This window comes from Panthera leo, chromosome A1 (genome assembly GCF_018350215.1).
Source record: "Panthera leo isolate Ple1 chromosome A1, P.leo_Ple1_pat1.1, whole genome shotgun sequence".
Taxonomy (NCBI): Eukaryota; Metazoa; Chordata; class Mammalia; order Carnivora; family Felidae; genus Panthera; species Panthera leo.
Window position 1 is genome coordinate 136,037,373 of NC_056679.1, and position 18,508 is coordinate 136,055,880.

At 39.3% G+C, this 18,508-nt stretch overlaps 1 protein-coding gene across 5 annotated transcripts in view; it reads left to right on the forward strand.

Moving 5' to 3' along the window:
- The window catches only part of LOC122221293 (NLR family apoptosis inhibitory protein), a 37,571-nt gene that overhangs the window by 13,975 nt on the left and 5,088 nt on the right, over positions 1-18,508 (forward strand). For 3 of the 5 annotated variants that reach the window (XM_042940628.1, XM_042940617.1, XM_042940633.1), the window contains exons 8-14: positions 4,239-4,320; positions 5,493-5,550; positions 5,668-7,773; positions 11,070-11,237; positions 12,786-12,938; positions 13,263-13,349; positions 15,390-15,554. In XM_042940628.1, the coding sequence (XP_042796562.1) occupies positions 4,239-4,320; positions 5,493-5,550; positions 5,668-7,773; positions 11,070-11,237; positions 12,786-12,938; positions 13,263-13,349; positions 15,390-15,554 (2,819 nt within the window). Of the gene's footprint in view, positions 1-4,238; positions 4,321-5,492; positions 5,551-5,667; positions 7,774-11,069; positions 11,238-12,785; positions 12,939-13,262; positions 13,350-15,389; positions 15,555-16,490; positions 16,531-18,508 lie in introns of those variants that run through there. The other 2 variants (XM_042940631.1, XM_042940620.1) reach the window with 2 other exon arrangements.

Below are 18,508 nucleotides of genomic sequence, written 5' to 3' on the forward strand. Positions count from 1 at the left end.
AATTCTGATTATATCCTCATCCTTCCAATCCAGAATTAAACATGATCCTGAATTTTGGGTTAATTGTTCCTTTGCTTCTCTTTAGGGTTTTATCAACTAAGTGTATATCCTTAAACATATTTAACCGCCTGTTCTTCAAGTTCAAATACATGTAAACATACTGTGTGGTTGCTGTGTGATTGTTTTGTTTCATATGGTTTTTGAGACTCATCCATAATTAAACGTTGAGCTGTAGTTCAATGTCTTCACTGCTGGGTTCATATGTTATTTTATGAATATATAAGATTTATCCATTTTTTTCTTAATTCAACACCTGGCTTGTTTTTGAAGTGTTGCAAGTAATGCCACCGGGAACATTCTTGTATGTATTTCCCAGGGCTCGCGTTTGTTACTCTAAAATACATAACAAACCATAAAATTGCAGGGTCATAGGTTTGTACCTATTCACCTTTGCTAGGTTATGCAAAACGTTTTTCAAAGTCGTACCAATTGATTTTCCCACGAGCATAGATGAGTTTCCACTGGTCTGCTTCCTCACTTGGTATTGCCCAAATTTTAATTTTCATCAGTCTAATTACTAAAGATATTTAGCATAATTTCATATTTTCTGTATAACTGCCATGTTCTTTTCCTTCAAGAGAATCTGTCTTGGCTATTCTTTGCCCTTGGCTCTTTCATAGAGAATATATGAAATGTTCTTCCCTATCCTTCATAATATTCCTTATTTTTAAGTCATTATCTAATATAGACAGTCCAGCTTTACTATAATCAGTTGTTACATAAGTCTTTTTTGAAATCATTTTTTTTTTTAATTTGAGAGAGAGACACCACACCAGTGGAGGAGAGGGGCAGAGGAAAGAGAAAGAAAATCTTTTTTTTTTTTTAAATTTTTAAAAAATGTTTATTCATTTTTGAGATACAGAGACAGAGCATGAGCGGGGAAGGGGCAGAGACAGAGGGAGACACAGAATCCGAAGCAGGCTCCAGGCTCTGAGCTGTCAGCACAGAGCCCAACGTGGGGCTCGAACTCACGAACTGTGAGATCATGACCTGAGCCAAAGTCAGGCGCTCAACCGACTGAGCCACCCAGGCGCCCCAAGAAAGAAAATCTTAAGCAGGCTCCACACTGAGCATGGAGCCCGATGTGGGACTCTATCCCACAACCTTGGGATTATGACCTGAGCCAAAATTAAGAGTCGGACACTCAACTGACTGAGCCACCCAGGCACCCCTTTTTTGAAATAATTCTACTTTTATATCTATGACTTGACATTTAAAGTGAGTTTCTGGTAGGCATAGTTGTGTCTTTGATTTTTTTTTAATAGTCTAATATCTGCTTTCTAATGTGGGTGTTTAAAAAATGTAGCCCCGCGTCAGGCTCTGGGCTGATGGCTCGGAGCCTGGAGCCTGTTTCCGATTCTGTGTCTCCCTCTCTCTCTGCCCCTCCCCTGTTCATGCTCTGTCTTTCTCTGTCCCAAAAATAAATAAAAAACGTTGAAAAAAAAATTAAAAAAAAAATGTATATTTAGGGGCGCCTGGGTGGCTCAGTCGGTTAAGCGGCCGACTTTGGCTCAGGTCATGATCTCGTGGTCCGTGAGTTCGAGCCCTGCGTCGGGCTCTGTGCTCACAGCTCAGAGCCTGGAGCCTATTTTGGATTCTGTGTCTCCCTCTCTCTGCCCCTCCCCCATTCATTCTCTGTCTCTCTCTGTCTCAAAAATAAACGTTAAAAAAAAAATTAAAAAAAATAAATTAAAAATGTATATTTAATGTAATTATTGATACGGTTAGATTTAAATATACTATTTTGATACTTGCTTTCTATTTCTCCCATCTTGTGTTGACTTTCCTTCTTTCCCAATTATTTCGAATTTGTTTTTTTTTTTTTTTTAAGTATTCTGTTCTACTGTTGGCTGATTAGCTGTGCATCTTTATTTTGGCCTTTTACGGCCTGCTCTCGAATTTACAGTGTGCATGTTTAATACATTACAGTCATCTTCAAATATTATTATAAGACTGGACATAGAATGTATGAACCATATAACAGTAGACTCCTGTTTCTCCGCTCTTACGCTTTGTGCTTGTGTTGTCCTATGTTTTTACTTTCCACATATATGACAAATCTCACAATACAGTGTTAGGTCTTTGCTTTCAACTGTTACCTTTTAAATACATTTTAAAAAGAAGAAAAAAATATTTTTTTTATTTACCATCCAAGTTAAACATCCAAAGCACTCTTCGTTCCTTTACGTCTATCTGTTACCATTTTGCTTTTATGGAAGAACAGTTCTGGTCTGCTGGCTACCAAGTGTATTGGCTTTGTATGAAAAAGTCTATATCTTATCTTCCTTCAGAGAGTCCTTTCCTTGATGGTTTTGTCAGTATAGTAACCTTGGACAGAAAAATTAAAAGTCCTACTTGCTGATGGGGCGCCCTGGGTAGCTCAGTTGGTTGAGCGTCTGACTTTGGCTCTGGTCATGATCTCACAGTTAGTGGGTTTGAGCCCTTCGTCAGTCTTCTGCAATGTGGGCACAGAGCCCGCTTCAGATCCTCTGTTGTCCTATCTCTCTGCCCCTCCTGGCTTGCACTCTCTCTCTCAAAAATAAATAAACATTTTTTTTAAGAAGTCCTACTTGCCATTTACCTGCAACTATCCTTTTATACCTGGACTCCTTTCCAACCATGTAGGAAAATAAGAATGTATTATCCGTTGTTTTGATTCTGCAGCATGAAAATGAGCCTGAGACAGTTGGTTGTTCCTAGTTATCCAATTTATCTAGTCACTTCTATAGTTTTCATGTGTCCAAGGTAATCTTTGTAGAACTCTTTAGAAATTTCCCCCTTGGTTCTTCAGGCAAACATCATACCTGGGTTTAAAGGATATCTACACCCAGTTTGATGATGTCTGGCAAATAGCTTTTGTTTCAAATTTTTATTTGAAACAAATTTAAATTCTAAATTCTAGTTAACATACAGTGTAATAGTGATTTCAGGAGTAGAATTCAGAGATTCATCACTTACATATACCACCCTGTGCCCATCATAACAAGTACCCTCCTTAAATTAATATGCATCACCCATTTAGCCCATCCCCGTACCCATCTCCCCTCTAGCAACCCTCAGATTGTTCTCTGTCATTAAAAGACTCTTATGGTTTGCCTCCCTCTTTTTTTTCTCCCCATGTTCATCTGATTTGTTTCTTAAATTCTGCATATGCATGAAATATATGGTATTTGTCTTTCTCTGACTTACTCACTTAGCATAATACATTCTAGCTCCACCTATGTCATTGCAAATGGCAAGGTTTCATTCTTTTTGATGGCTGAGTAACATTTCGTCTTCTTTATCCATTCATCAGTTGATGGACGTTTGGGCTCTTTCCATATTTGGCTACTGTTGATTGTGCTGCTATAAACATTGGGGTTCATGTGCCCCTTTGAATCTGTACTTTTGTGTCCTTTGGGTAAATACCTAGTAGTGCAAATGGTTTTTAAGTATATTTGTGGTTTTTATCTATATTCATGTTGACGGAGCTCTTTAGAAAATAAACTTTTGATTTGAGAATGACTTTAGATTTAGAGATCAGGTACAAAGATAAAACAGAAAGTTCTTATATTACCACACCCAGTTTCTTAAATCATTGTGGTATATTTGATTTAAATCACATTGGTATGTAGCCAACATTGGTACATTACCATCAATTCCAGCTTTATTTACATCTTAGCAATTTTTCTATTCATGTCCTGTTTTTTGTTTTGTAATTCATAGATGGAGATTTCTTCTCTGTTTTTGAATCTTTAGGTCCATTTTAGTAAGTTTCATGGATGAGTATTAAATGTGCACTCATTCCTCCAAATTTACTGGCTGTCTGCATTGTTATTTTGTGAACCATTTGCATTGCTGTTGCTGAGAACCATTCTAGATGTTTAATTTTTGCCGTTAAAAACTTGGTAACAGTGGGGTGCTTGGGTGGCTCAGTTGGTTGAATGTATGACTCTTGATTTCAGCTCAGGTCATGATCCCAGGGTTGTGGGATCGAGCCCCAGGTCTGGCTATGTGCTGGGCGTGGAGCCTGCTTGAGATTCTTTTGCCCTCTGCCCTGCTCGTATGCATGTGCACTCTCTCTCAAAAAAGAATACCAAAAACAGAAAACACAGAATTCTATTACAGAATATTTGAAAACCTAATGCAAACGTTTAATTGCATACAACTGGTTTTATAACTTTTAACTTTGTGCTTAGTTGTCAGTTTCTCCAAAATCTGAAGTCCTGTGCAGAAGGGATTCCAGATGACCACAACCACTGTGAACTTTCTGAATTAACGGTAACGAACATCACCTTGTGAATTTTAACAGTATGTGATCATGTGATAGAAAAAATGTTTTTAAGTTTGTTTGTTTGTTTGTTTGTTTGTTTAGGGAGAGAGCTGGAGAGGAGCAGAGAGACACTGAGAGAGATTCCCAAGTGGTCTCTGTGCTGTCAGTGTAGAGCCCCATGTGGGGCTCAGACTCACTAATTGTGAGATCACGACCTGAGCCGAAACTGAGTTAGATGCTTAACTGACTGAGTCACCCAGGCACCCCTAGAAAATGGTTTTTGAACAGGAATTGCTCATCCTAAATAAGGAAATACGTTCTACAAATACCTATTAAGCACCTATCGTGTACTAAGTATAGATGAGGATACTATAATAAGACCTAACAGTTAGCTTCACGAAATGTAGAGTCAGTCCCTTCTACTTTGGGGCCCAGACTCTTAGACTTAGATCTGATTAGCATCCAGGCTACCTGGATTCCCTATGTGATCTTTATTTGGAAGACCATAAAATTTGACTTGGCCTTTTTCTAGGGCTCAGAAGATAATATTTTTCTTTACAAAAGCAAATGACCAACTGATAAATCCAGATCATAGGTTGGTCCCTTTAAACTGAGAAATCCTACACTGTTTTCTGAGATCAAAGTCACTGTTAACCTAGTACAGATGTACACACCTCTTCTTTGAGGCTGTATGTTAGATCTTTTATGTCTTTGATTCTACGAAAAGAAAACAAAGTAACTTGATCTGCACTTGATGGAAAAATAAAATTGAAGACGAAAGTCTTGGGGATATCTCAGTAACTTCTTTCGTAAGAAATACGATCGTTCCATATCCCAGGTATGTATATTAAAAATGTGAATAACTATGGTCAGAAGCTGCACTCAGTTATGTTTGGAGGGCCCCTCTCATTGCACACGTTGTGGTTCTGGTTGTCTGGAGAGGAACCACTGCCCGATTCACCCGTAGCATGTGTCATACATGGGCCACCTAGGAGACACTTGAGGGTATTTGCAGATCATTTATTGTTTCATATTTGTGCTGCTCTCCCCTTCAACCGGCATAAACATCTGGGCGGGGGGGGGGGGGGGGGCTTTGTTTAGATGTTTGGTCCCCAGCTGTGACATGATGCCCTACTGTCTTACACAGAATTTGATTTAACAGAGGATTTTATTTTCAAAGGACACCACAAGTGAAAGCTATGGTGAAGATTCAGCAGCAGTTAGTTCTGTAGTACCAGGTAAGGATTTCAAAGCGACACAGGGGATGATACGCATGTGTACCTCTGTTTGTGTGTAGCAGATTTGAAGAGAGAGAGTACATCTTTGCAGCTGTGCCTTTTTTCTTCTCTCCACAGCAGTGGCCCAGGGTGAAGCCCAGTGGCTTCAGGAGGCGAAGAATCTGAGCGAGCAGCTGAGAGAATTCTATACCAGTGCCAGTTTCCGCCACATGTGTTTGCTTGAGGCCTCTCCCTCTCTGGCCACCGACCACTTGCTGGGTTGTGATCTAGCCCTGGCTTTAAAACACATCAGCAGTCCTGTGGAAGAGCCCGTGGTGTTGCCGGAGGTCTTTGCCAACTTGAACTCGGTCATGTGTGTGGAGGGCGAAGCAAGTAGTGGAAAGACAGTCCTGCTGAAGAAAATAGCTCTTCTATGGGCATCAGGATGCTGTCCCTTGCTGAACAGGTTCCAGCTGGTCTTCTATCTCTCCCTTAGTTCTACCAGACTGGACCAGGGGCTGGCCACCATCATTTGTGACCAACTCCTAAAAACGGAAGGCTCTGTCACCGAAATGTGCCTGAGGAACATCATCGAGCAGTTAAAGAATCAAGTGTTATTCCTTTTGGATGACTACAGAGAGATGTGCTCAGTTCCCCAGGTCATAGAAAAACTAATTCAAAAAAACCACTCAAGGAGCTGCTTATTGATTGGTGTACATACAAACAGGGCCAGGGACATCCGCCGATACCTAGACACGATTCTGGAGATAAAAGTGTTTCCCTTCTATAATACCATGTATTTATTACGGAAACTCTTTTCACACGATATGAGTTGTCTGCGAAAGTTTATGGTTTACTTTAGAATGAGCGAGAATTTGCGGGGAATTCACAAGACTCCTCTCTTTGTAACATCACTGTGTGCTAACTGGTTGCAGTATCCTTTGAACAAAGCCATTGATGGTGTGGCTGTTTTCAAGTCGTATATAGAATGCCTTTTCTTAAAGCACAAATCTAAAGCTGAACTTGTCAGAGCAACCGTGTCCTCTTGTGGCCAGCTGGGCTTGAAAGGTTTGTTTTCATCTTGCTTTGAGTTCAGTGACGATGACCTTACAGAAGCAGGAATTGATGAAAGGGAAGATTTAGTTTCGTGCCTGTTGAGCAAATTCACAGCCCAGAGACTAAGACCGGTCTACCAGTTTCTAAATCCCGCATTCCAAGAATTTCTTGCAGGGAAGAGGCTGATTGAACTTCTGGATTCTGACAGGCAAGAAGATCAAGATTTGGGACTTTCTTATTTGAAACGAATTAACTCATCAGTGACGGCTGTAGGTCTCTACAGCAATTTTTTGAATTACTTCTCCTGCCACCCTTCAACAAAGGCAGGGCCAAAGATGGTATCTCATTTGCTTCATTTGGCAGATAGTAAAGAGTCATTGGAGATAATAATGAAAAACAATGACTACCTGAAGCACCATCCAGAAATTTCAGAGAAGTTGGAATGTATGAGGTCAGTGTGGCAGGTATCTCCAGAAAGTTACTTTTCAATCATTTCAAACCAGTTACTGTCTCTTGCCATAAAAATTGCTTACCAAAGCCACACTGTTGCTGCCTGCTCTCCATTTATTTTGCAGTTCCTTCAAGGGAAAACCCTAAATTTGGATGTACTTAATTTACCGTATTTTTTTGACCACCCAGAAAGCCTATTATTGTTGAGGAGCATCCAGGTCTCCATAAGAGGAAATGAGGTACACACACTAGATTTGTCAATCTTGGAAACATGCATAGACAAATCACAGGCACCGACTGTTGATCAGGACTGTGTTTCTGCCTTTGAATCTGTGAGTGCGTGGAAGCAGGATATAGCTGAAAAAGAAGAAAACGTAAAGCACTTTCAGAACCTGAGACTCGCGAAACCACCAGACATCAGTTCTGGCTATTGGCACCTTTCTCCAAAGCAGTACAAGATCCCCCTTCTGGAAGTGCATGTGTCTGGAGGGGCCACTGTGAACCAGGAGATGCTCAGGGTTCTCACAGTCATTTTCTCGGCCTCGCAGTGCATCGAACTCCATTTACAAAACAGTGGGGAATTTATGGTGGGCATCGGCCCTGCTCTGGAGCAGAGTAAGGACTCTGTCACCAAGTGCTCAGTGTTCTGCCTGGAGCTGAGCACAGCAGAACAGGAATTGCTTCTCACCCTGCCTGCCCTGGAGTCTCTTCAAGTCTTGGGGACAAGGCAGGTACCAGGTACACCTGAATATATCTTAGATGACTATTCTGATGTGTAATTTTATTTTCTCACTCTTAGTTTTAGGTGGATGGAAACTTCTGAAAGCATGAGACCATAAATGCTGGCTGATAGAATAGATATAAGATAATCCTTTGACAAAAAGGGAATTAGATGACAAAAAAAAAAAAGATAACTGTTGACTAACCTATTTTTTCTTTTTAAAAAAAATTTTTTTTTTAATGTTTATTTATTTTTGAGACAGAGAGAGACAGAGCACGAATGGGGGAGGGTCAGAGAGAGGCAGACACAGAATCTGAAACAGGTTCCAGGCTCTGAGCTGTCAGCACAGAGCCCGACGTGGGGCTCGAACTCACGGACTGCGAGATCATGACCTGAGCCGAAGTCAGCCGCTTAACCGACTGAGCCACCCAGGCGTCCCGACTAACCTATTTTTTCAATAGGATTAGTGAAAGGCCTCTGAATAATAGAATGCTTTTTGAATAATTAACATAAAATTAAAATATTAACCAATGAAAGCTTTTTTTCTTAAAGTTTGCTTATTGATTGATTGCACATGGGGGAAGGGGCATTGGGAGGGAGAGACAGATCCCAAGCAAGCTACGCACTGTCAGATGGAGCCCAACTCGGGGCTCAAACTCAAAGTGAGATCATGACCTGAGCCAAGGTCAAGAGTCGGCCACTTACCCGACAGAGCCATCCAGGTGCCCCCCCAATGAAGGCTCTTAATAACCAGACACAAATTACTTACTCGTAAAAGGATAGGGGAGCCTGGGTGGCTCAGTTGGTTAAGATCTGACTTCGCCTCAGGTCATGATCTCATGGTTCCTGAGTGTGAGTCCCACATGTGCTGAGCTTGAGCCCGCTTCGGGTAAAACAGGAGCCTTGCTGCTCTTTCTCTCTCTCTCTCACTCTCTACCTCTTGTGGGATTCTCTTTCTTTCTCCTTCTCTCAGTCCCATGCTCACTTGTGCCCTCTAAATAAATTCATTCATTCATTCATTCATTCATTCCATGTACCATGATGCTTGAAAATTACCCTTACCCTGCCTGCTTAACAGAAGAAAGGGCTTGTACCCTCTGGGAAATAATCGCTCTCATTTGTGTCCCCTGTCACTTGTCTAAGCAATATTTGAGATGTTTCAGTGTCGCCTTTGTGTGTCCTGCATTACATTTATTCCTAGGTATTTTAGACACTTTTGTAAATAGTATTTATGTTGTTGTTGTTGTTGTTTTTTAATTTTCTGCTGCTTGTATGGCTTTGGTTTTCAGCAGTTTGTTATATGCCTAGATGTGCTTTACTCTGTGTTACCTTGCTGGAGGGTCACCAAACGTTATTAGGATCTGTGGGTAGATATTTATCCTCAAATTTAGAAAACAACTTACTCTTTTTAAAATGCCTTTTTATGGTGAAATATTCCTAACACTTAACGTGTTAACCATTTTTGAGTGCACATTTCAGTGTCATTAAGTACATTTCCAGTGTTGCACAACCAGCACTTTTATCCATTTCCAGAACGTTTTCATCGCTCCAAACGGTAACTCTGTACCAGTGAAACAGTGCCTCCTTTCTCCGCCAAGCCACTGATAAGATCTATCCTACTTTTCATCTCTATGAATTTGTCCATTCTAGGTATTCTGTAAGTGGAATCATACAACATTTTGGCTTTTTGTGTCTGGCTTGTTTCACCTGGCATATTTTTGAGATTCATTTGTATTGCAGCCTGTATCAGAACTTGGTTCCCTTTGATAGCTAATCTTCCCGTGTATATATCAGGTTTTGTTTATCCATTCATCTGTTGATGGACACTTGCTTTTCTTCTGGCTATTGTGAGCAATGTTGCTGTCAACATGGGTGTACAAATATCTTTTTGAGATCCTGCTTGCAATTGTTTTGGATATATACCTAAAAGTGGGGTGCTGGATGATGTTAACAATAATTCCAATTTCTGTGGAACCTCTAAACTGTTCACCACAGTGGCTACACCAGTTTATATTCCCATCAGCAATGTATGAGGGTTTCAGTTTCTCCACAACCTTGTCAACACTTGCTGCTACATATATTTTTTTTAATTAGAAAGTCATCCTATTAGGTGAGAAATGGTATCCCATTGTGGTTTTGATTTGCATTTCCCTAATGACTAACGGTTTTGAGCATCTTTTCATGTACTTACTGGTTATGTGTCCTTTTTTGAGACAGGTCTATTAAATCTTTGCCCATTTTTAAAATAATTTTTAACATTTATTTTTTTTTGCAAATTTATTTATTTTTTTTTTTTTTAATTTTTTTTTTAACATTTTATTTTTGAGACAGAGAGAGACAGAGCATGAACAGGGGAGGGGCAGAGAGAGAGGGAGACACAGAATCTGAAACAGGCTCCAGGCTCTGAGCTGTCAGCACAGAGCCCGACGCGGGGCTCGAACTCACAGACCGTGAGATCGTGACCTGAGCCGAAGTCGGACGCTTAACCAACCGAGCCACCCAGGCGCCCCTAACATTTATTTTTGAGAGAAGGAGAGAGGGAGAGACAGACAGACAGAACATGACCAGGGGAGGGGCAGAGAGAGAGGGAGACACTGAATCTGAAGCAGGCTCCAGGCTCCGAGCTATCAGCACAGATAGCTTGAACTCATGAACCATGAGATCATGACCTGAGCCAAAGTCAGACGCTTACCCTACTGAGCCACCCAGGTGCCCCATTCCTTGCCCATTTTTTAATTGTGTTATCTTTTTGTCTTGAGTTGTAGGAGTCTTTATAGAATAACTAATATTCTAGTTATTGAATCCTTAATGGACATATGGTTTGAAAATATTTTCTATTTTGGAGATAGTCTTTTCATTGTGTCAATAATGTCTTTAAATGCACATAAGTTCTAAATTACTGTTTTTGGTAGCATATCTAAGAATCCATTGTCAAAGCCAAGGTTATGAAGATTGACTCCGATCTTTTCTTCTGGTGGCGGTTCCATTTTAAGGTAGCTATGTATGCTGGTGGGAGGTAGGGTCCAACACCATTCTTTTGCATGTGGAAATTCTGTCATTTCAGCACTGCTTGGGAAGACGTCTTACTTTTGTGCATCCAGAGTAGCACAGGGCTTCTCATAGAGTAATCAGTAGACGCTACAAAAAGCAGCATGTTCATATATGTGCTTTCTAGAAAAAACAATGTTTTATGATATATGGAAGGTTTTTATTTGCAAATAAGAAAATGGATTGCTGACTCAAAATGACAGTTTCAAATTTTCCATTTGGAATTCCTTAGATTAATAATGGCAAACTGTGTGCTGCCTTCTAGGTAAACTTTTTACTAATTTGGACAAGTTCCTATGCCTGAAAGAACTCTCTGTGGATCTGCATCATCAACAAAATGTTTTTGCACTCATTCCTGAAGAATTCTTCAATCTCCACCACATGGAGAAATTACTGATCAAAATTTCAGCTGAGTATAGTCCTTCTAAGCTAGGTAAGGATGGCACTTTGATTGACGTGTTTTTGCATCGTTTGGAAAGGCAACTTGGCCAATAACTAAGAGTTACAGCTTTTGTAAATCTCAGGTTGTAGCCTGTATCCATAATGAATTGTAGGAATAGCACTCTTCCTCATTAAGAAAACAGAGAACTGTAGGGGCACTTGGCTGGCACAGTCGGTAGAGCCTGCAACTCTTGATCTTGGCCTGAGTTTGAGCCCCATAGTCAGTGTAGAGATTAAAAAAATCTTTAAAAAGAAAGCAGAGAGGTATTTGAAGTTATTGAGCCCTTACTATACATGTCCTAGCAATTGTTTTTTTCCTTAAAACTTTGAGCGTTTTTATTTTGAGAGACAGAGACAATATGTGAGTGGGGGAGGGGCAGAGAGAGAGAGAGAGACATACAGCCGCGGGGCTCGAACCCACCAAAGGTGAGATCATGACCTGAGCTGAAGTCAGACGTTTAACTGAGCCACGAGGTGTCCCGACATGTTAGGAATTGTTCTAAACATTTTACAAATATTAACCCATTTAATCTTCAGACCCTTCTATGAGGTAAGGTACATGTTTAGGACATGTTAGGAATTGTTCTAAACATTTTACAAATATTAACCCATTTAATCTTCAGACCCTTCTATGAGGTAAGGTACTATTAATGTTACCTTAAAGCTAGGGAAATTGAAGTATAAAGAAGATAAGTAATTTGCTTGAGGTCAACCAGCTAAGGAAATGGTAAATCTGGGATTCAATCAGATCTAGGACTTCTGATTACTCCTAAGTCTGCGCTTTTAACCACTGGTAAAATGTCTCTTCAAACTATTTGGGAGAATTATTTTGATTTTATTTAATTTGCTCTTAAATTTCAACTTTCAGATCTTCCAGATTGGAGTGGAGGAGGGGAAATCTGCTGATGGGTAGCAATTGGAAGCATTTCCCCTTTTCTCACCAGCCTATGCTATTGATTGAACAATTTGTGCAGCCATCTTTCCTAAATGCATCTTGTAACAAAATGACTTAGGTGTCCTCAATTCCTAGTTCAGTGAAGACTGAGCCCTACATATTGAGGCAATGTAAATCTCTGTGGAATTAACAGGAAGAGTTGCATGCTATAAAATTCTTTGAAGCTGAAAGTGGAAGTGGTAGTTTTCTTGTATTTGTAATTTTTACATCAAATTTAGGTTTTCTTCAGATTTGTCATGGCTGTTATGTTCCTTTGTATCATATTCCTACTGTGTAAATGCCGGTCACATGCAAACTTAAGACATTAGCATGTTAAAGCCTAAGGTGACCTTACTGAGTCTAAACTCTTAGCTCTTATTTTATAAAAGAGAAAACTGATCCCCAGAGAGTGTCAGTAACTACCTGTCCAAGTTAACTTAACTCACAGGTTAGTTGCAGAACTTGAAACTATAAGTGGCCCAATTCTTGGATCATTACTTCATGGTGCTTTGTTCTAACTCTGTATTGTTGAAACAGAACGATATGGCTAATTCTGAAAGAAATTTGCAATTTTCTCTAATTTCTGAAATCTTTGATATTTTATAGTGAAATTAATTGAGAATTCTCCAAACCTTCATGTTTTTCATCTGCAATGTAATTTCATTTCGGATTTTGAATCTCTCATGACTGCACTTTCTTCCTGCAAGAAACTCAAAGAAATTAATTTTTCTGGATCATTTTTCACACCCATCCCATTTGGTAAGACCTAAGATCATAAAATTTTGGTTTTAGATGCATCTGTATGCAGAGTCATTTTAGGCACTTTTAAAAGGTAAATTTTATTAAATAAGTACTTGAGGTCAAAGAATTAAGCTATTAGATCTGATTTTAAATGAATTTTCAAATAAGGTGTATTTGTTTCTGGAAGTTTAAATATTTGTAGTTATCAGAATTATTTCCTGAGCTTTAATTATTTAGTCATACTAATTAATAAAAATCTGAATTACTGTGTTGATACTCTTTACATACATTTGTTGGTATAAAAGACGTAGCTGACAAACCTATTTGTTTTCCCTTTTATAGTCACTGCTTTGCCAAATTTTATTTCCCTGAAGATACTAAGTCTTAAAAACCAACAATTTCCTGATAAGGAAACATCTGAAAAATTTGGTATGTTTGCAAAATTGTGCCTTTTACTTTTTATTCTTCCCCTGAAATCCTTCTATTTTGTGTAAGACACAGCAGATCACTATAGATATTAGCGGCCCTTACTCATTTGGAGGAAGGGGCAGGGGCTGCTCAGCTTTGAGCCTCCAAATGCCTGATCTCACTTGATCTCATTCAATAGTCACTCATTCTTAGAGTGACTTATTTCTTTGAATACATGTTTGGTCATTACAGCATGATGCAATTTCATTGTCAGGGACCCATTCCAAACCTGCTAAATCCCTGTTATGTCAAAGGTTTTTGGAATATAGATAAAACTATCTTTTCAAGGTTAAGAGAACTTTGTGAAAACTCAGAATTGACAAAATGGTAACTATTGAAATTGCCTAAATACTCAATTTTTTTTATGATTACAAAAGGAATGTGTGCTCATGGAAGAATTCTAATAGACGTTAAAGATAAATCCAGGCATATTAGAAACTTTGAGAGTTCATTTGAACAAAAATGGATTTGAATCAGGCAGTGTCCAGTGAATGAAGGACATAGCTCTGAGAGGCTGAACCAAACGAAAGATTTTTTTATAGGCATAAGGGAGCAGGAACAGGGAAGTTATCGTAGACAAAAAAGCAGGTGCGTTGGTTACTGTAAGGTTACTTTCCTTTAGAGGGGATAGCAGAGTTCTATTGGGTAGATTACCTAACTAGTGCTGATCTGGCAATTCCTGATTGGCTGGTTTTAGATTCCATTTCTGGGACAGCTCAAACTAAAAATTAAGTCTTGGTTTAGTGATGTGGGGCTTGGCAAAAGCAACTCATTTTGGGCTTTTTGCTTTTTTCTTTTAACACAGGAAAATATAAGAGGAGGCAGTGGAGATAGGGAGTATAGAGCGGTTATGCTTCTCAAACGTTAGCATGATTACCTGGATGTCTTCCTCTTCCCTTCTCTCCTCTTGCCTTCCTTTGCAGGCAGCATGTGGCTGGGGGAGGAGCAGGAAGACTGAGTGGGGCAGAGGCAAAATTGAGGGGCCAAGGAGGTGGCTGCCATATACAACAAGTTGATTAAATTAATAATACATTAAGTATAATGAGAATCAAATTTCCTCATGGTTGGAGAAGGAATTGACAAATATTGAAAGGAGAGGCTAGAAAGAACTTTAAGGTATTAAATTAGATGTGGAAATACTGGTGTGGACTCATGGTTTTTAATGTTTATATATATACACACATGTTTATATATGTATATATATATACACGTATATATGTATATATATACGTGTATATATATATATATATATATATATATATATACACATATAGTGAGCTACATGTCTCTATATACACACATATACATAACTCGGTCAACTGAGATATTAAAAAAGATCCTCGTATTAATGAGTGCCCCAAATGCCAGATCTTGACTCCTAAATACTGGCCTCCCTAAAAGGAACCACGGTCTTTAGAGAAATGGCTGATAGAAGAACTGGATGGAACACAGAATTTAAAACCCAAGCTTGGAACACTGTTGGATGCTAGAAAGTGTTAAAAATATTTCCAAGTCTAAGGTCTTAGAAGGAGATCACTTTCAAGTGATCCATAATGTACCAAGCCAAGGTGGGGTCGAAGTGCAAAGGTATGAGTAGCGGATTGTGAAGCTTTAGTGCTGGGAGGCAGAAGTAGAAATCACTGAGGATGATATAGCAGGAGATAGGATTGAGAGGAAGGTGGCTGAAGCCATTTAAGAAGCTAGGAGAATATCCTGGAGGCCAGTAGAAGCTTGAGTCTAAAAAGGAAAAGGAAATATCGTAGGCATTCTGGACCTCAGTGCCGGAGAGATTGGTAGGGGGACGGTAGAGGAATTGTTGACTGGAGGTAGCAGTGAGGATCAAGGTGTAGGCTGACCCCTTTCTCTTGCACTTTGGAGAGGAAGAGGAACAGCCTCCAAGCTACATGGGGCCTCCTGGACTATGCGTGATTTTGAGGCTATACATTACCATTATTTGGTAACACATTGCACGGAAAATACCTTTTTTGTCTCTTCTGATAGCCTACACCTTAGGTTCTCTTAACAACCTGGAAGAACTGGAACTTCCTACTGGGGATGGGATTCAGCAAGTGGCCAAACTGATCATCCAGCAATGTCAGCATCTTCAGTTTCTTCGAATTCTCTCATTGTGCCAGATTTTGGATGATGACAGTGTGATGGAAATTGGTGAGTTAGCCTTAGATAAATGGTTTCAGCTTGCAGAAAAGCCAGTGTTAGTACTCAAGCTTTCTGTTGCAAAATGTTGATAGCCTCCTGTGTGAGATTACACAGTGCCTCAAGTCTGTTTTGACTTTGTGTTCCTGATACCAGGCTACATATCCTCCATGCACTCCTTTTTATACCATTTTAAAAACTGAAGATTACACATACAGAAAAGTACACAAATCCTAAGTGTACAGCTCAATAAATTATCCAGTAAACATACATGAACATTTTATTAACCATACTTGGTGGTTAACCATACTTGGTTGGAAATCACCCAGATTACAGAGTATTATTGCAAAGATCACAGAAGCCTACATCCTGTGTGCTCTGACAACATTCCCCTCCTTTCCACAGGTGACCATTAGACCCCTTTTGTTCACCATAGATTAGTTTCACTGTTTTAAACTTTTATGTAATGGAATCCCTCCCAGTATGTACTTTACCTTTTTTGGCTCACCTTTATATTTATTGCATATTGTTACATGAGGCTAGCGTTCACGGATTTTCATTGCCATATATTATTCTACTGTATGACTATATATACCTCAACTTACCCATTCAACTGGGTATTTGAGTTATTCTCAGTATTTGACTAGTGTGAATAATGCTATGAACATTATTATGCATGACCTTTGATGTATGTATGGAAGTATGTTAGGGGTGGAATATGTGTCACATGGTATAGACAGATTCAGTTTTCCACAGTTGTACCAATTTACATTCCTACCAGCGGTTGTGTCACATTCTGGCCTGTACTTGTACTGTCAGATCTCTGAACTTGAGCCATTCTGATGGATCTGTAGTAGTATCTCATTGTGGATTTTTTTCTATTGGTATATTTTTATGTTTTATGATGGGTAAATTTCAGCAACTTAGGTTTTTTTGCTTTTTTTTTAGAGAGAGAGAGATGAAGAACAGGGCAGGGGCAGAGAGGGAGAGGAACAGCATACCTGTATCCCTTAGGTAAATATCTAGTAGTGGAACTGCTGGGTCGTAGGGTAGTTCCATTTTTGGTTTTTTGAGGAACCTCCATACTATGTTCCAGAGTGGCTGCACCAGCTTGCATTCCCACCAGGAATGCAAAAGAGATCCTCTTTCTCTGTGTCCTCGCCAACATCTGTTGTTGCCTGAGTTGTTCATGTTAGCCATTCTGACAGGTGTGAGGTGGTATCTCATTGTGGTTTTGACTTGGATTTCCCTGATGATGAGTGATGTTGAGCATCTTTTCACGTGTCGGTTAGCCATCTGGATGTCTTCTTTGGGCAAGTGTCTATTCATGCATTCTCTCTCTTTCTTTTTTTTCTTTAAGCTGATTGGTTTACCAATTTATTGCTTTCATTTCTTTTCTTACCTCTATTATCTTCTACAGATAGAAGGTTTTGTCCTAACGTCTTGAGATGGGATAATTTCAGTGCTTTTGGCTTTAGCTCCATCTCACAAATTTTACATGTCATATTTTCAGTCTTACTTAGTTCAAAATATTTTGTTATTATTTATTTTTTGGCCACACCAGGTATTTAGAAAGGTACTGCTTAACTTCACTGTTAAGAAAGAATATACATTATATGATTTTAATTTTGAAATTTGTTGAGACTTGTATTATGGGTCAACATAACATAAAATCACACTAAAATGGTCAATTTTAGTAAATGCTCCATTTCACTTGAAAAAAAAAGTTTTCTGGGGCGCCTGGGTGGCTCGGTCGGTTAAGCGTCCGACTTTAGCTCAGGTCATGATCTCACGGACCGTGAGTTCGAGCCCCGTGTCAGGCTCTGGGCTGATGGCTCAGAGCCTGGAGCCTGCTTCCGATTCTGTGTCTCCCTCTCTGTCTGCCCCTCCCCCGTTCATGCTCTGTCTCTGTCTCAAAAATAAACGTAAAAAAAAAAAAAAAAATTAAAAAGTTTTCTGCAGTTCAAATGAAATGTTGAGGGATGCCTGGCTGGCTCAGTGGGAAGAGTATGTGACTCTTGATCTTAGGGTCATGAGTTCACGTATGCTCACATTGGGCATGGAGCCTACTTAAAAAAAAAAAAGTTGAAATTATTGTTCAAATGTTTGATATTTTTATGGATTTTTATTTGCTTGTTCTAACTAGGACAGGGGTGTTAAAATCACCCCAATTAATCTTCTTCTTTTCCCTTTAGTTCTGTTTTTACTCTATATATTTAAAATATATAGGTCCATACATATTTAGGATTTAAATCTAGCTACATAGAGATTTAGAATTGTTAAATATTCCTGGCAGATCAACCCTCTTTATTTCTAGTAAAACTTCTTGCCTTATTATCAGTCATTTCATCATACATTAATACAGTTGCTCCGGTATGCTTTTGGTATTTGCATCTTGGCTTTTCCCTTCCTTTTAATATTTTCATGTCCTTATATTTAAGGTGTGTCTCTTGTAAAAATCTATAATTAGGTTATTTTTCTTAATTTTTTTAATGTGGGAGACAGAGGATCTGAAGTGGGCTCTGTACTGACAGCAGAGAGCCTGACGTGGGGTTCAAATTCACAAACCATGAGATCAGGACCTGAGCCAAAGTCGGCTGCTCAACCTATGGAGCCACTCAGGCACCCCCCTCCCACCCCCCCCCCCCCCCATTTTGCCTTCGTTTTTGACATTTCTTTCAGAGAGTATGGAATTTGATTTTGGTGCTCATTTTCTTTCACATTTCTAGCTCCCATCATTTCTTTTGCTCAGCAGGCAGTCTTTTTTTGTATTTGAATGTAAGGTTTATCTGGCCCTGCTTTAGTGGCTTTTAAGATTTTCTTTGCTTTACATTTTGTCATTTGCTATGAACTGAATTGTGTCCCTCAATGATCCATGTGTTGAAACCCTAACCTTTGGAGACAGTCTGCTTGAGCAATGACAATACAATACCCTACAATGGTAGTTGTACTACGTTGTGCTTAGG